Source organism: Plasmopara halstedii, assembly GCF_900000015.1.
Source record: "Plasmopara halstedii genome assembly, contig: Scaffold_3060, whole genome shotgun sequence".
NCBI classification, from domain to species: domain Eukaryota; phylum Oomycota; class Peronosporomycetes; order Peronosporales; family Peronosporaceae; genus Plasmopara; species Plasmopara halstedii.
The window spans coordinates 25,386-40,542 of NW_020189964.1; the positions used below are offsets into that span (position 1 = coordinate 25,386).

Here is a 15,157-nt window from a genome sequence, read left to right on the forward strand (position 1 = left end):
CATCGCAGACCTGCGTGCCAAGTTTTTCCACGGAAATTCAGCAGACAGCAACGAAACTCATCAAAAACGCAAGAGAGCAACAAAGGTGGAACGTGCAAGGCAGAAGGCGCTTGATCGGCAATTCGTAAACAACACGAAACTGCGCGCCGAAAGACTCGCACGATTGGCGGTGCTACAGATCCAGCATCCGCAGCTTGCTGATGTCCCGGATGGTGTTGCGATGGTGGATGAGCCATTGATAAAGAACGAGGTAGAGAATGAAGATAAAAGTGCTAGACAGCTGCACTATCACCGGGCTTGTTACACATGCAAAATTAAATTTCGAGCGCTGCATCACTTTTACGACCGATTGTGTCCGTCCTGTGCTGAGCTTAACTTCAAAAAGCGTACGCAAACGGCCGACTTACGAGGGCATATTGCGATCGTCACCGGTGCAAGAGTAAAGATTGGATACGAGATTACACTTAAGTTGCTGCGGAGTGGAGCAGTTGTGGTCGCCACAACGCGATTCCCGAAGGATGCCGCGTTTCGATTCGCCAAGGAAAAGGACTTTGAAGTTTGGAAAGGTCGATTGCACATTTATGGCATGGATTTCCGCGATTTAGGAGTAATTGACAAGTTTATGAACCACATTGATTCGACTTACCATCGTCTTGATATCTTGATCAACAACGCAACCCAAACAATACGACGACCCGTGCACTATTACAAGCACTTACTTAAATGTGAGGTCGCACCGGTCCCGGAAAGTATGCCGGAAGTTAATGAACTTCTTTGTGGAAATGCTAAGCTTCTTGATAATGCTTGCACTGGCGAGAGTGTCGAGAAAAATAGCAGCAAAAATGCTAACGAGAATATCTCATTGTTTGTCGACGCCACACCTGCATCTGTGCAGTTATCACAGATACCTCTCATCGCTGAAGACGAACATTCCTCAGAGACGGAAGCCTTGTTTCCTATCGGTCAAGTCGATAACAACCAGCAACAAGTAGACTTGCGCACCTCCAACTCGTGGACTCAGAAAATCAACCAGATTGAGACTATGGGTCTTCTCAAATGTATTAAATTCTGGTGGCTCGCGCTACTAACGGCTTATGTATTTGTTCGTGAAATGTATGCAGAGCTTGTAGAAGTGTTTGCAATTAACACGATGGCGCCATTTCTTCTCAACAAACGTGCAATCCCTCTGCTTGAAGCTGTATGTGGTAAACTTGATATTGTATAACATATACTGATTTCTTTTTTGTGCCCAGAGCTCAAATACACGCCGATTCATCATTAATGTAAGCGCAATGGAGGGCAAATTTTATCGAAGCAAGACGCCAAACCACCCACACACAAACATGGCAAAGGCCGCGGCAAACATGATGACGAGAACATGTGGCGCAGATCTTGCTCTGAAAGGCATCTTTATGAACAGCGTGGATACGGTAACAATGTATTTCTCAATTGTATCGTAATCAACTTGCTAACAAATCTGTTGTTTTGTGTGCAGGGTTGGATCAACGACGAAAACCCGCGTGACGCGGCTGTTCGCATTGCTAGTTCTCACAACTTTCAAACGCCATTAGATGAAATTGATGCGGCTGCTCGTGTTCTCGATCCCATTTTTTGTCTGCATGAAGAAGGCAATACGGTCGAGCCAATTTATGGAAAATTCTTAAAGGATTACACGATTTCAGAATGGTGAGTTACTGTGCTAAAAAGAAGATCACGTTCGACGATAATTTGTGTTAGTTTGCTACACAACAAATAGAATCCTGAAAAAGTCTGAATCATTCTTAGTTCTAGAACTGCTGCTGTGAACAATCACAATAATGGTCACCACCGTGGCTGCCATCCTAGCTGTCGTGATAGACAGCGTCACTGCGGCGATTGTAAATAGACAAGCGACAGGGTTGCTATGCATCTTCCGCGGGATAAACTCTGATTCGTAGATTGACTCCTAAAATTCATATCACAAAATTGTCATTAGGATGCAGAATCGCGATTTTTTCAGATTCTAAACTGAGAAAACGAGATCAGAATAAAACTGATTTTTATGTTAGACATCAAAGATTTTTCGGCATGCAAGTTTGATCGCTGTTATAAATTTTAAAGTTTGCTGACCACAATGAGCCCAAAATACAAAATAATGTATAGGCTAACGTTAGGTCATCTCTGAAGAGAAAAGACTTACAGCTCAGTGAGCGCGACGTACTGGTAGCCAAATTTGTACAAAAAGGATAATGTAGACGGCCTGAGCAAATGGCTCACCTCTCTGCGGTCAATGACACCTTCATTGATGGAGAGTCAGACTAGGTTTTTCTAGACAAAGCTGTTTCGAGATCTGTACTTCGGCGAATTTGTTTAAGCTGCTTGGTATAGGGTTGGATATATCTAAAGTGGACCATTACATCGGACATAATGTTTTAAATGAGTTGTGGCGAACATGGTCCAAAAAATATTGTTGAAGCGACTGCATCGCTAAAGTGAATGATCCTACCCATTAAGGTTGCGGTAAGTAACATCGCCTACGCCTCAACATGCGTGTTACGATCGTTATAAATTCTTTGGATAGCACGTATGCACCATGTGGAGTAATTACAGCCTTGAATGTGGAAAAGTGGTCTATACTGATTGATTTGCTGATACTAAATTCGGTCACACTTCGTAGCAAATCTACAAATTCATAACGAATAAATGATGCATCAAGCGCCAAAAATGCGACGGTTTGACCAAAAGCCCGGATAAAAGGAAGCTTAGTGTCGATGATAAAGACTGATAAAACGCACAAATAATCTGTCGTGGGTCAGAGCGGGTCGTCATATGCTCTACGCCACTGATTAAAGCACGGTGTGCGCAGCGCGTAGATTAGATTGAATGTGGTGGGCGTTCAATTTCAAACGGTTAAGCTACAATTGACAAGCATCGGCAAGGTCATGAAGCTAGAAGGGAAGCGGGGGTAATGAGTTGGTTGGTCACCGTGATTATTCTTTTCGAAGAACATATTGCACTCCTTACCAAATGCGGCTTGAATGACGTCGGCCTCAGAATGCTGGCTTTCTTGTCGGCTCGACAAGCCAAATGTTAAGGTTAGCTCGCACGCCAAAGTGGGTTGCTGAGTTTTGACACGAGACTTTTGACTTGGGTCCCCACGGGTTCATGTCGTGGTAGGGAAGGATGTAGCAAAATGCGCACCTTGTTGTGGTGTAGATGTTGTTAACAATACACTGTTGTCATTTGGACTCTGAACAAAGCTCAGTAGTACCGCGGCCACGTATCATTGTGTTGTATAACCGCATATAATATCCAGAGGTTTGCTAGACATGTGGGCGGCTAGCCTAAGTAATGCTCATATTAGGCTTATTGACTGAAATGCAAAATCTAATTAAGATGTGTTATGGGTGATGAATATATTGTATGAAACTTTCCATGGGTTCCATGTACCCCCACAGCATCCCTCAAAAGTTCTTCTACTGCACCCCTCATGAAAGGGCAAAAAAGTTTGACTGTTCGATCGATTGGTTGGCTAATATGATCCAAAACTATACGATGTTGTAGCAAGAATACACGAATCTGTCGAACGCCGATTTCTTTGGCTTGGTGTCAGTCAATATAATCATACAAAATTCGTACCGGTTATAATTCTTGAAATATCAAGGTCTCCTCAATATTTTAACGAACGATGAGAAAGCCCGTTTCATGCAGTGCAGGCATTCTGCCATCGAAAACTATGCATCGATCGCTTGTTACACTGTTCCTCGTCAAGAGACGATCTGAAATTGTGTCCTTTGCTGATTTGTATGATGTGTCGACTCTACTATTTGGTCCTGTGATTTTGCGGCAACAGTCGCGAATGAGACTTTTATTATTGTCGTTGAATTACTCGGATTACGCTGGAGAGACAGCAGGCAGTGGTCAAGTCATTTCTTCGAAAGCTATTCCAATTGGCCTCTTTCATAGAGAAGTACATAAATCACCTGTCCATACGCAAGAAAGTCAGTTACGACGAGTTGGTAAAGCAAGTATATGTTTGCTAAAATTCTTATCGACTGCGTTAATGCAAAATAGAATTTAAAAGACTTAAGGATATATCCTAACATGGCTTGTGAGGGGGCTGAGTTATGTTGAAGTGTTATGGTACGAGCATAATAATGCTACCTGTGTTGCGCAACACCATGTTTGCCAAACGAGAAGATCTCGCGGGGTAGATTGGATATTATTTAAATACCAGGATGGCTGCTAAAGCACACTTTAACACTAAAACATTGTCTACACTGATAAAAATTACTGAGCGCGGCGAGTTGCAATGTTTCGCTCCATATTCAACAAGAGCGACCGACCAGACCGGTATTGCACCTCACAGTATACTCGGAAAGGAAGGATATCGTGCTACTTTCTGAAAAACGATGCGGCAATGATGTTGCTGTGCATACTGCCGCATGATTCGGTCACAAATGATCAAGAGCCAAGCGTGTGTATCCGGAATTTGGCATGAACGTATATTAGAGCGCTTTAACGCACTTCACCGCTAGAAACGGGTCAGAGTGCGCGACGCGCGCTGATGTAGTGCGGAGCAAAGGAAGTTTCTGAGTCATAGAAATACCTATAACCTACATTTGCTCAATGGTCAGGTTGATAATTTGAGATAAAATAGCTCAAAGTTTTATGTTTTGCATAATTGCATTCTGTAATAGTTATAGATGATGCGTGGTTGCGCACAGCAGCAGCGTTACTACATCACTCACAAGTTTTATAAGGAAGTCTCCTTCGTCTCGGGTTTAAGATTGCAGAAAAATGCCGGCTATTGACTATAAGCTTCGACCGGAACTTGACAAGAGTACTTTGCATCAATTAGCCCTCTCTCTCATAAACTTAATAGCTTTTGCTCTAAGCTAGCAAATCCCAACACTATGACGTATTTTTCCTCGTATGTATTCTTTTGAAGTAAAGAGCAGTCTATGGCAAAGGCTAAATGTCACAAACAACATCAAGAGACTGTTTGACTTCAAAAGCGCCAGGATAAGTACACAGCTGAGACTTTCTTGCACAGTCTGAGAAACGCCGTTTCTGTTGCCCCTCATCATCCACCATCTGAATAGAAGTTTGGTGAGACGCCGTACCCTATAAACGTAGCTTGAATTTTTTTGGGGGATAGTTGACCTAGCCATGCAATATTTGTAATTTCTTCGGGATAGTAACATTAGCTAATGTACGACCCATAATGTGTGCGTATGTCCGTGAAACACACATTTCAATGAAATAGAATATCGTCAGCGCTAAAGGTACACATCTCGGATATAATTCACAGCGCAGACACTCAAGCACATCTCGCAGGTATTCGATATTGATGCCTATCCGACATCACGCGATTAACATACCTTCGGACGATTAAATCGTCACACCAGGCATTTTTATACGCGCGACAGTCGTAAATAAATGTGTCACACGACAGTGGAACATCACTGGTGCGTTAGATAGTCCCTGAGGCAAAATCGGTCTACCCGAGAGTATCTTACACAACATATTCACTGCAACGGAAGAAATATCAGTAAGCACCGATGTTGTTGTAGGTGACAGAGCAGCTGCGGGTACCGCTTCGATCGAGTTAGCGGCAAGAATTGTCAAGTGCTGCTCATCTTGATCTTCAAAATATATATGAGAGGGTTCTTTGCCTGTTGTTCTTTGAGCCGGTTGGAGGCCATCAAGGTGACTTCATAAAATGATTTTTGATACGAGACATTTCAGTCAGTAAGAATCCTAGACCTTGATAAATAAGCACAGAGGACTGATCTTAGTATTCACATATTGTGGTGTAATGTGACTTTATACTCCAAATAAAGTCTAAGAAAACTGATTCGATTGAGCATCGAGGCGTGTAGCAGATCTGCGCTCATTATATCCAGCCACATATAATCTATCAAAGGGTCGGTGTCGATTTTGTCAAGCGCCTGTTAAATTTAGCGAAGCTGTCTCTTTGTGGATGTGCTGGCGAGAGTAGTTATGATTTATTGCTTAGGTTGCTTGAGCAGTAAATTGCATAACACAATATGAATATAATCAGGTCCTTTTATCGCAAACTGTTAGCAACTGTATAATCTTGCCGCATCTCAGGTCAGCTTGATTTATGCTCATCCGAGATCAAATCATTCAATCAGTCGAAACGCTATCTGCGGATGTGCTGTCACCGAATGCCGAGTAGCATGATGTTCCGCCATTCTTCACTTGTGATATCCGTCATTAACGGTGGTCTGAATTGGTCGATGATACCTTTACAACACTCCCACTCGGCTCGACGGATTCATCACCCTAAAGCTAAAGCCAATCCTTCAGCGACCCGCAATAATCGGTTAGGTCATCATACCTGTCAGATTGCCGTGTGTGGGACAAAAAATCAACTGTTCTATGTTTTCATGTACAAGTGATACCAAAGTCGATGTGCTTGGTGCACTCGTGGAACTAAGGATTTTTGGTCAGTGTAGTTGAATCTTGGCTGTCTTCATAGATGTTAATCGGGTCATCGCCGTCCATTTCACCAAGATCGCTTTGGAGCACCTTAAGCAGAATTGCTTCTTGACTTACTGTTGATAGATACTCCGTCTAATCGAAGAGAATGCTACTGTTTGTTGTCTCCTTCTTCTCCATCCACCGTACATCATATATACATACCTACATATGCTGTAACAAAACTAGTTGTCTCCAGCCCTAGCACGTGAGAACAAGCTCCGGTTTGTTAGAGTTTAAGGAAGTATGACGCACTTGATTTACTTTAGAAGATATATCTTGGTCAGCAACTGTGATGAATCCTTCCAACTTTTTCCGGAGATACTTATAACGCTCCTGAAGGGGATTATGAAAATTAGGAGCAATGATAGTCAGATGACATATACGTGGGGAGAATGCTTGAGAATAAACATACAAAGATTCATCTTGAGCCGCCACATTTTCTAGCCACGAAAGCGCAAGTCCGTAAGACTGCGTGGCCTTTAAGTAGCGCATAATACGCTTATGGCTTGCAAGTGTGTCAGGCAGGGATCAGCGGCAAGCTAGCTCAAAGCTCCAACTGATTAAGCTAAGTCTGAGCAAGTGGCTACCATCAAGTGCATAATATCTTCCATAGCACGCGACACGGCACGTTTCTCATTGTTTCCTCGTGCTTGCAATCACCTTCACATCTGTTCTTTGTCTGCTTCAGTCCTTGGTCTTGCGAAGTATTTGCCAGCTTGCAGTCTTCCAAGCCAGCCTTGAGCGCTCGTTTTTACGCAACGAAACGAGTCCTGAATTTCTATCTTTCGTGATTTCTACTCGAATGAAATTTTTTGCTTATCGGATTATGACATCTTAGATCTCTCGATCAGCGCATGTTCTGTCGATATAGGCAGAGCATCATCGGCGCTGCTCACGATAATCAAGTCGTCAGCATTAAGCACCACAGATGTCGAATTTGTTCTTAGTAAGACCAATTTGGCCATGAAGTTGTCAATCGGCTGCTTGAGCCTAAGAAGCGAAACATTAAAGCGTGTACGCATAGTCCGGGCGACTAGGGTCGGCATATTTGTCTGGCTGCAGCATGAAAATGTTTTTTGTCCAGAAATCACTGAGTAACGCAGTCTTGACAACCAATTGGTGAGCCCGAAGATCAAAGATGACAGCCAGGCTCAGCACAATACGAATTGACCTAAATCTGGCTACCGGTGCTAATTTTTCCTCTTATACACCGTATTTCTAAAATTATCTTGTTGCGACGAGCTGTGCTGTATACCGTTCATTGTCGCCATTTTGGTTATCGACAACTCCCGATCACCTTTCGTCCCTTTGGCAGCATAATGATATATCACGCCTTTCTTGGTCGCCGGTAACACTATCATTTTCTTCCTCCGGTAGCTAGCAACTTTTTTTCGCTTGTATTCTAATCATGTCGTTTATTGTCAAAAATATTTTTTTGAACTGCGCGCCGGAACTCAGGTCAATTTTTCACCATCACAAAACAGTTCGTCTTTGTACGCTCCGAGTATTTGGAAATCCAAATAAGACGGCTTTGCGTCAAATTTCGAGCCTTTATCGTTTGAAACGTAAGCATACGCGTGACACACATACGCCGTGAAATTGCTCTACAGCGGTTGGTACGATATCAAAAGCTCTGCGACGCCTGCTGCGACCGACTGTACGGGTTGAACACTAATTACGACGACCATGACTGTCATGACTGCCTCGCCCCGATCGATCTTCCAAATTCCAGTATGCTTCATCCAGTAGGCACCGAGCATACTTCACAAGCGATATCCACATATTCGTTAAGCTTAGGATGGGTGGCGGCAAAACCTTAAACTGGATACCACAGTTTGTCGCTTTGGAGATTCTTGCCACGCTTGCCAGTTTTATTCAGCAAATGCAACAAAACAAGCAAATTCTGTAACCTCTGACTTGATCTTCATTATATACGCGACGCGGTATCACGACTCCTTGTCACTAGACTAACAAAATAGCACATCCCACTAAACAGCGTGGTCTGTAGATAACCACACATATCGCTATGCACGACTTCAGGAGCAACAGTTGCTCGGTATTGCCAAGTCGTTTGAATGCGCAACCGAGTTTCTTCACCGAGCATGCACCCGTGTTTCTTCTTCAAGCGCTCGACCGTCACAAAGCTCCCTCTCGCTTATCGATGTCAAATTAAATTTAGTAGCAAGTTTTTTGTCCGACAATGAAATGAAGTCCTTTGTATGCATTATAGTCGTAGCTGTAAATATAAGCAAGTGCTGAGGTTTCGAAGTGGAGTTCCCCATTCATCTAGAGGGTTGGCCAGACAGACTTTTCAGTAGCAACGGGAATCGCGTAAAGCTTTTACAATTCATTTCCTTCACGAACACAAATTCTCCATTTCACTCCTTTCGTTTAAGTAAAAAACGCGTTTTTGTCGAAAATCATTTGCCCAACGTGCTTATTGACTAATCGAGAATAAATTGTACGACGACTTCGGGATGTACCACACATTAGTAAGCACTTCCTTCTTCGCTCCTACAGATATGATGACATTGCTGCGGCCGACGGTCTACACAACACCATTGTTCGCAAAATGCATCGTCACAACTGCCCCCCCCCAACCAAAATCAAACAATCATTTCCGCGGTCGGCTATTTTCGCACGTGCGACCATCGGCACTCAGTCGTCTAATGTCCTCATTGCCGCAATTATGGCACGCACTAACATACTATATAAGTCGTCTCCGCGCATAATATATCGTAGCATGAACGCTTAGCTCCGACGCCATATGCTCCTTGTACTCCATCTCTTCATGCAAGTGGCGCTGTAACGGGGTTTCACGTGCTTTGGTATGAAGAATATGGGTCACACAAGATGGCGTGACCACACAATGGTGTGGCCACACTTAAACAACAAGTCGGTATATGGCTGGACTGCCAGTAGTCAGATATTAATTAGGTTTTTTACATAGATAGGGAAATCTTTAGATTTAGATATAGGCGGCTTTGCCGCAATTTAAAACCGAGAAATGCAGCTCAAATTTTAAAAGGTAGAGTTAATTAACCTTGTGTTAAGGTTGTACTTACTCTTGGAGTAAGTGTATTGCGATCCGCTACAGTCGTACTGGTTCTACTTGTGGAACGAAGATCACCGACCTTAACCTAGCTATCTCTAAGCGAAAGAGCTACGACAGCCCCGCTGCAGGCGCGATATCACAAGATCGTTTGCGAATGCGACTCGGATGCCACAACAAAGAGCTGTTACTAATCATACAAACTTCAGAGAAGTGTTATCACTAAGTCGTCCTAACTCACTTGGGCCCAGTGTCTTGAGCTTGTTGATGTGCCCAAGCACACTGTCGCCATCTTCATCCTCTTTGTGAAGCCCATGCGACGAAGATAAAGCTTGCTCGCCAGGACCCGATTCCCGAAGTATTTCTCTAATCTTAACCATGCATCAAACGCTTTCATGGCCGAGCAAATCAGGTGCGAGTCCTACAACGCAAGACAGATATGGTAGACTGATCAAGCGTGCCACTCAGCTGCTCATGCTTGATCTCCCCGCTCGCAACATCCCACAAGTCCCTCTCCACCAGCATCATTCGAATCTTAAACTTGTTAATGTGAAAATTAGTTCCGTCAAATTTTTGATTCGTCTTGGATTGGCTACCATGGTGGTGGTAAAGACAAAGCCGGAGGAAGGATAAAAGTAGGCAGTGTCTGTGGATCTTGAGCTCATAACCTGTTGTTTAGTTTGCTTGAGCAATATATAGCAAAATATAATGTGATTATATTCAGGTCCTTAGTTTGTTGACTATCAGCTATCGTATAATCTTGAATCTTGCATAGGGCTTGCTTCGCTTGATTTAGCCAATGTAGTTCCTTATTTCATTTTAACTTGTATCATAAAGTCCGTCAAAACTATCTTTGAATGTGCTGTCGTATGTTGAATCGCATGATGTGTCGCCAATCTACACTTGTAGTGAGCGAGATAAACCGGTCAAAATCAATTAGTTAAGATGATCAATTTACGCTATCTTTGAATGTGTTGCCGTCCGTTGAATCGCATGATGCGCCACTATTCTTCACTTTTCGTAAGCGGGATAAGCTTTATAAAATGTATTGGTTAAGATGATCAATTTACAAGAGATTTTGCGTCAGCAAAAGACGAAGGGTCGAGCCATTGCTTGGTCGAGCAGTTACAAGCAAGTGGACAGATATTGGCCATCAATTACGTCAGTACATCGGCAGAAAATGACGGTTATTATTCATGCGTTGGAAATGATTGGAAACCTACGTTTCGCTGCCGCGTCCTTCGAATATATTTACTATTACGTTAATGCGATGAAAAGGAAGGCAATCAATCAAATTGTTTGCTTTTAGGTGAGCGCAAAGGTATTGGTGGCGTGATCTTTTTGCCTAGAAGCCGGGACGCCAGAGGTTAGGAAACACTGATCAAACAATCCTGTTAAAAAATCGTGGTCCGAATACTTGGAGTTTTGTTGTATGTCAATAAGATCGCGAAAACTATTCATGCTTTTTCGTCATGTGCTGTTTTGCTGTCTGATGCAAGCCAGATATAAATGCGCTGATGGCGTCCGTTTGACCTTTTTGAAACTAAATCAAATGACAGCAGAGTAATTTGTCTTATCTGTTATTGCTTCATGCTACAGAGCATAATTGACATTGCAAAAGTCATGAGACTTTAGATTGTGAGGATGCGAAGGCAGAAAGCAAACTAATGAGCCCAAGCCGAAAACCTTTGTGACAAACTGGAAATCTGCAGCGGGGATGCCGTAACTCTTTCGCTTAGAAGAGTTGGTTAACGGCGGTGATCTCGCTCTGTACTCAATACCAGTACGAGTTTAGTGGATCGCAATCCACTTACTCCAATACTAAATACAATTTAAAACGTAAACTGTATTTCACGATTTATTTGCGGTGAAGCCAATATCCAAATATATAGGTTTTCCTATCTATATAGTAAAAACCTAATTAATTGTAAAACAACTGTTGTTCCAGACACGTACTGACTTGTTGTTTAAGTGTAGCCACACCATTGTGTGGTCATACCATCTTGGTAATCCACACCATCTTGTGTGACCCACACCCTTCCTACCAGGGCACGTGAAACCTCGCTGCACTCTCCCTCATCAAGATTGTGAACACCTACACCTCACATTCTACTTTTGCCTCGACGAGGCTCGCGTGTCTAAGACACCACAACACCACCGAGACCTTCTTCACAAACTCTAAGCTCAATGAGCCTTGTGTTGAAGACATGGAATATACCCAGCCTCGCTGGTTTCGAGAGCGCCCGCGGGTAGAGCCCTTCTTCGTCTCCTGCACGCGGTGCAACTTCGAACAGCACGTCCGCGGCTTCAAGGGAAGCGCATCTCAAGCCCTCGGCAATCGAGCACCACGCCTGTCACGGGCGACAAATTATCTCGTCGAGGATTTAAAGGTGGTTGACTACGAGTCGGATACTCCTATCCCGGATGGAAAAAGAGGAGGGTGAGGTACGCAAGCGGTGCGACATGATCCCTGCTTAAACCTTGCGGACACCGTGTCTGTTTCCCAACCTTTCGACTTCCGGGAAAAGTGGTAAAATTATTAATCGCCTCGACGAGACACAAAAGCAGCGGTTCGTGGCTGCATTGGGAGGCTTTGCGCGCGCGTCCATGGTTGGTTCTAGGCCCTCATGTGGTATACGGCTTCGGCACGGCGGATCCCGCTACAGAAGCGAAGGACGTGATCACTCGGCCGTTGGGCGTCGACGTGGTCGGGGCCTTGGCCACTACACAAGCTGAGCTTGACCAACAAAAAGCCATCCGAGCTCGCTTCTTGGTACCTTAAAATCCCAATGGAGAGTTATTGCTCCCGACTTTGCACTCAAAGAGGAGGCGATTCTGTACCCGCGATGCGGAAGATTCCTAAGGAGCTCGCCTTTGGCAAAAGCGCTGCAGATGACAATGAGCTCTTTAAGCGACGGGTGCAGCGGTACAGGAATTTTTTTCGCTGTCCAACTTACAGTGGAACCACAAGGAGGTGGAGATGCGTTTGGAGCGCTATCTTTGGTTTAAGTTTGTTAAACTCAAGGCGCATCGCCGACTTCCTTCATATTGTCGCCCTGTAACGTATGGATTAATCCATCACGCCCCCGCGGCTCTGTGGTCTCTCACACGGGTGAGTCCGCCACAACAGCGGCCCAGGGCCATAGCTTGAGCCCAGCTCATGGCCCTTCTCGGCTTCCCGGCTATTGCCAAGAAGCGCGGGGCGTACGACGACGCGGAATTCCATGATCCCTCTGATAATAAGCGTCCACAACGTCTAGGCGGTTTTGTCGAAGTGGCACTTCAAATTCCTACCAATTCTCGAGCTCGGGGTAACCCTGCCACTTCATAAGATACTGGTTTGACTGGCGACGATGTAGACCCACAAGACGTTCCACGTGATAGTGGACACCATCGTTTTTGTTGAGAAATGTCGGCTGCGGACGATGATGACTGGAACGATCGTTGTCCGATGACTCGCGATGCTCTTTGAGCTCTCGAGGACGAGGTTCTTCGCGATCAAGACTCCGCTGAGCATCATGTTGAGGTAGCATACCGCTGCGCGGAAGACCCAGAGAGCTTAGAGCACGTTGTGCACCGCCTACCTCAAGCTGAAGACTATCGCGCTCTGTCGGAGAGGCTCCTAGTTGTCGAGCAGGCGAATACGTCACTTCATGCAATGGTGTAGCGCTAAGCGCCGTTGAAGATAAAGATCGTTGCACTCCGTGCTCAAAATCAGTTGCTGGTCTAGCTTCTGGGTGGGTGCGCTTTCTTCTCGGAACGTTAAGCGTATATGATAGGCCCCGTTTGGCTACAACCTTGAAAGGTCCAATAAACGTTGGACGGAGCTTCGTCTAAATGACAGTAGAAATCGCATGGGTAGGAAAGTTTTGGCATTTAATAAAATCAGGTCTCTGACCTCAAACGTTTTGGCATTTTCTCCACCTCTTCCTTCTGCATATTCTTTCTGCATGTATTGGGTTTCAGCCATCGCATCGCGAACGTGTTGCAAGACACTCAGTCTGGTAGACAGGAACTCATCGACTTCGTTACGAACAGTGAGAGGGCTGACATCAGCTAGCCGCTCGGCTATTCCTCCCCCACCAAGCCCAGAACCGTGGGATGGCGGCGTCAGCGGGACGCGAGGATAAACGAGCCTGTTAACGAAGAACGCCGTGTAGTCAATAGACAAATGCACTGCATTATTTAGAGTAAACTCCACGAGTGGCAGCATGCTGCTCCAGCACCTCGGCGTCTCAGCGCAGACGCTGCGAAGGATGTCCCCGACGATGCAATTCTCGCGATCAGTTTAACAATCGGTCTGCGGACGTTTCGCTGTTGACGTATCCATCTTGGTGCTCAGCAACTTGAAGATCGTCGACCAAAACTTCTCAGTGAAGCGTGGGTCTTTGTCAGAGACAATTGACTCCGGAAGTCCATGTTGTCGAATGACACGATCCATAAACAGCGTCGCTGTACCGACATGTCCAGCACCACCGCAAGACTAGCCATCTTGCTCAAACGGTCGACGAAGACCACCACACCCGCGTTTTCCGCCGAGTCCTTCGACAGGCCGAACACAAAGTCAAATTCATGTACTACCAGCACCAGGAGGTTACCGACAAACTGGTCAGCGGCGCCGCGTTCGGAGAGGGTTACAACCTTTGACATGTCTCACATGTGCTCACATATGGGATCGTTCATTTATACAGCTTGGGCCACCAGTAGTGGTCACTCACAGAGCTGTAGGTCCTCTCACGACCGAGATGACCGCTAAGTGGGGTGTTGTGGGCCTCGTAGAGGATACGGTACTTTAAATTCTCATCGCGAGGATCCTCAATATGTGGTGTATCCGTCGTGTAGGTTCTATAATACAGCTATGAATATCGGTGCAACCGTGCGCGCAGTCGAGACGACAATATTTTGTGCGAGTTTTCAAATTTCTTGCTCCAAGGAGCCCGTAGCAGTGCTAAGCACATATCATCACCCGCGTACGCGGGGCGGATCAAATCCGTCATGGACGATGTCACTCTCGTGACATGAGCAAGCCCATAATCTGGTGCAGGTGAATTCTGAACTTGACGACTGAATACTTCATCGCAAGTAATTCCTTATCGTGGACTGGGAAGTTTTTCGCTCCACCCTTGAGCTGAAGAGATTCGAACACGATCACCCGATCTTGCCCCTCGGCTTCTGCTTGCAGCAGCGCACAGTCGATGGCAAAATCCGAAGCGTCACTGACGACACTGAAAGGACAATCAGGGTCTAGCAACGCCAGTATCGGTGCATGAAGAAGGCTGTCTTTGAACCCGTCAAAAGCCTTCCGATACTTGGTGTTCCAGGTCCATTCCACATCCTTCTTAAGAAAATTCGACAATGGCCGTGCCATTTCCGCATAAGTTGCGCTATACTTGTGCAAATAGTTGGCGAGGCCAAGCCACTTGTGCAAGTCCGTTTGGTTCTTTGGAGCCGGACAGTTTACAATGGCCTTGATCTTAGTGGGATACGCTCGACGGCCACGCATCCCTATAAAGCACCCTAAGAAGAAGATTTCTTCGGCGCCTAAAATGCACCTGTCTGCATTAGCATGCAGCTTATTCGTGCGCATGCACTCGAGCACCGCTCTCAAATGGACGA

At 45.2% G+C, this 15,157-nt stretch overlaps 5 protein-coding genes across 5 annotated transcripts in view; 3 read left to right on the forward strand and 2 right to left on the reverse strand.

The window, feature by feature from the left end:
• The window catches only part of PHALS_06520 (hypothetical protein PHYSODRAFT_254279), a gene marked incomplete at both ends in the record, with an annotated part of 2,327 nt that extends 637 nt beyond the window's left edge, over positions 1 to 1,690 (forward strand). The window contains 4 exons of the mRNA XM_024719815.1: positions 9 to 1,046; positions 1,122 to 1,198; positions 1,254 to 1,430; positions 1,496 to 1,690. Coding sequence (XP_024585076.1) covers positions 9 to 1,046; positions 1,122 to 1,198; positions 1,254 to 1,430; positions 1,496 to 1,690 — 1,487 coding nt within the window. The remainder of the gene's footprint in view (positions 1 to 8; positions 1,047 to 1,121; positions 1,199 to 1,253; positions 1,431 to 1,495) is intronic.
• Positions 1,691 to 3,715: 2,025 nt separating this feature from the next.
• Positions 3,716 to 4,060, forward strand: PHALS_06521 (uncharacterized protein; the record flags this gene model as incomplete). The annotated part of the gene is made up of 1 exon (XM_024719816.1): positions 3,716 to 4,060. The coding sequence occupies one exon, from the start codon at positions 3,716 to 3,718 to the stop codon at positions 4,058 to 4,060; it is 345 nt and encodes a 114-aa protein (XP_024585077.1).
• Positions 4,061 to 4,849: 789 nt separating this feature from the next.
• On the reverse strand, positions 4,850 to 5,205 carry PHALS_06522 (uncharacterized protein; the record flags this gene model as incomplete). The annotated part of the gene is made up of 3 exons (XM_024719817.1): positions 4,850 to 4,941; positions 5,013 to 5,106; positions 5,185 to 5,205. The coding sequence occupies 3 exons, from the start codon at positions 5,203 to 5,205 to the stop codon at positions 4,850 to 4,852; spliced, it is 207 nt and encodes a 68-aa protein (XP_024585078.1).
• A 2,738-nt stretch (positions 5,206 to 7,943) lies between these two features.
• Positions 7,944 to 8,249, reverse strand: PHALS_06523 (uncharacterized protein; the record flags this gene model as incomplete). Its single annotated transcript, XM_024719818.1, has 2 exons — positions 7,944 to 8,093; positions 8,151 to 8,249. The coding sequence occupies 2 exons, from the start codon at positions 8,247 to 8,249 to the stop codon at positions 7,944 to 7,946; spliced, it is 249 nt and encodes an 82-aa protein (XP_024585079.1).
• Positions 8,250 to 10,598: 2,349 nt separating this feature from the next.
• Positions 10,599 to 10,912, forward strand: PHALS_06524 (uncharacterized protein; the record flags this gene model as incomplete). Its single annotated transcript, XM_024719819.1, has 2 exons — positions 10,599 to 10,764; positions 10,851 to 10,912. 2 exons carry the CDS (start codon positions 10,599 to 10,601, stop codon positions 10,910 to 10,912), a joined length of 228 nt encoding a protein of 75 aa, XP_024585080.1.
• Positions 10,913 to 15,157: the final 4,245 nt, after the last annotated feature.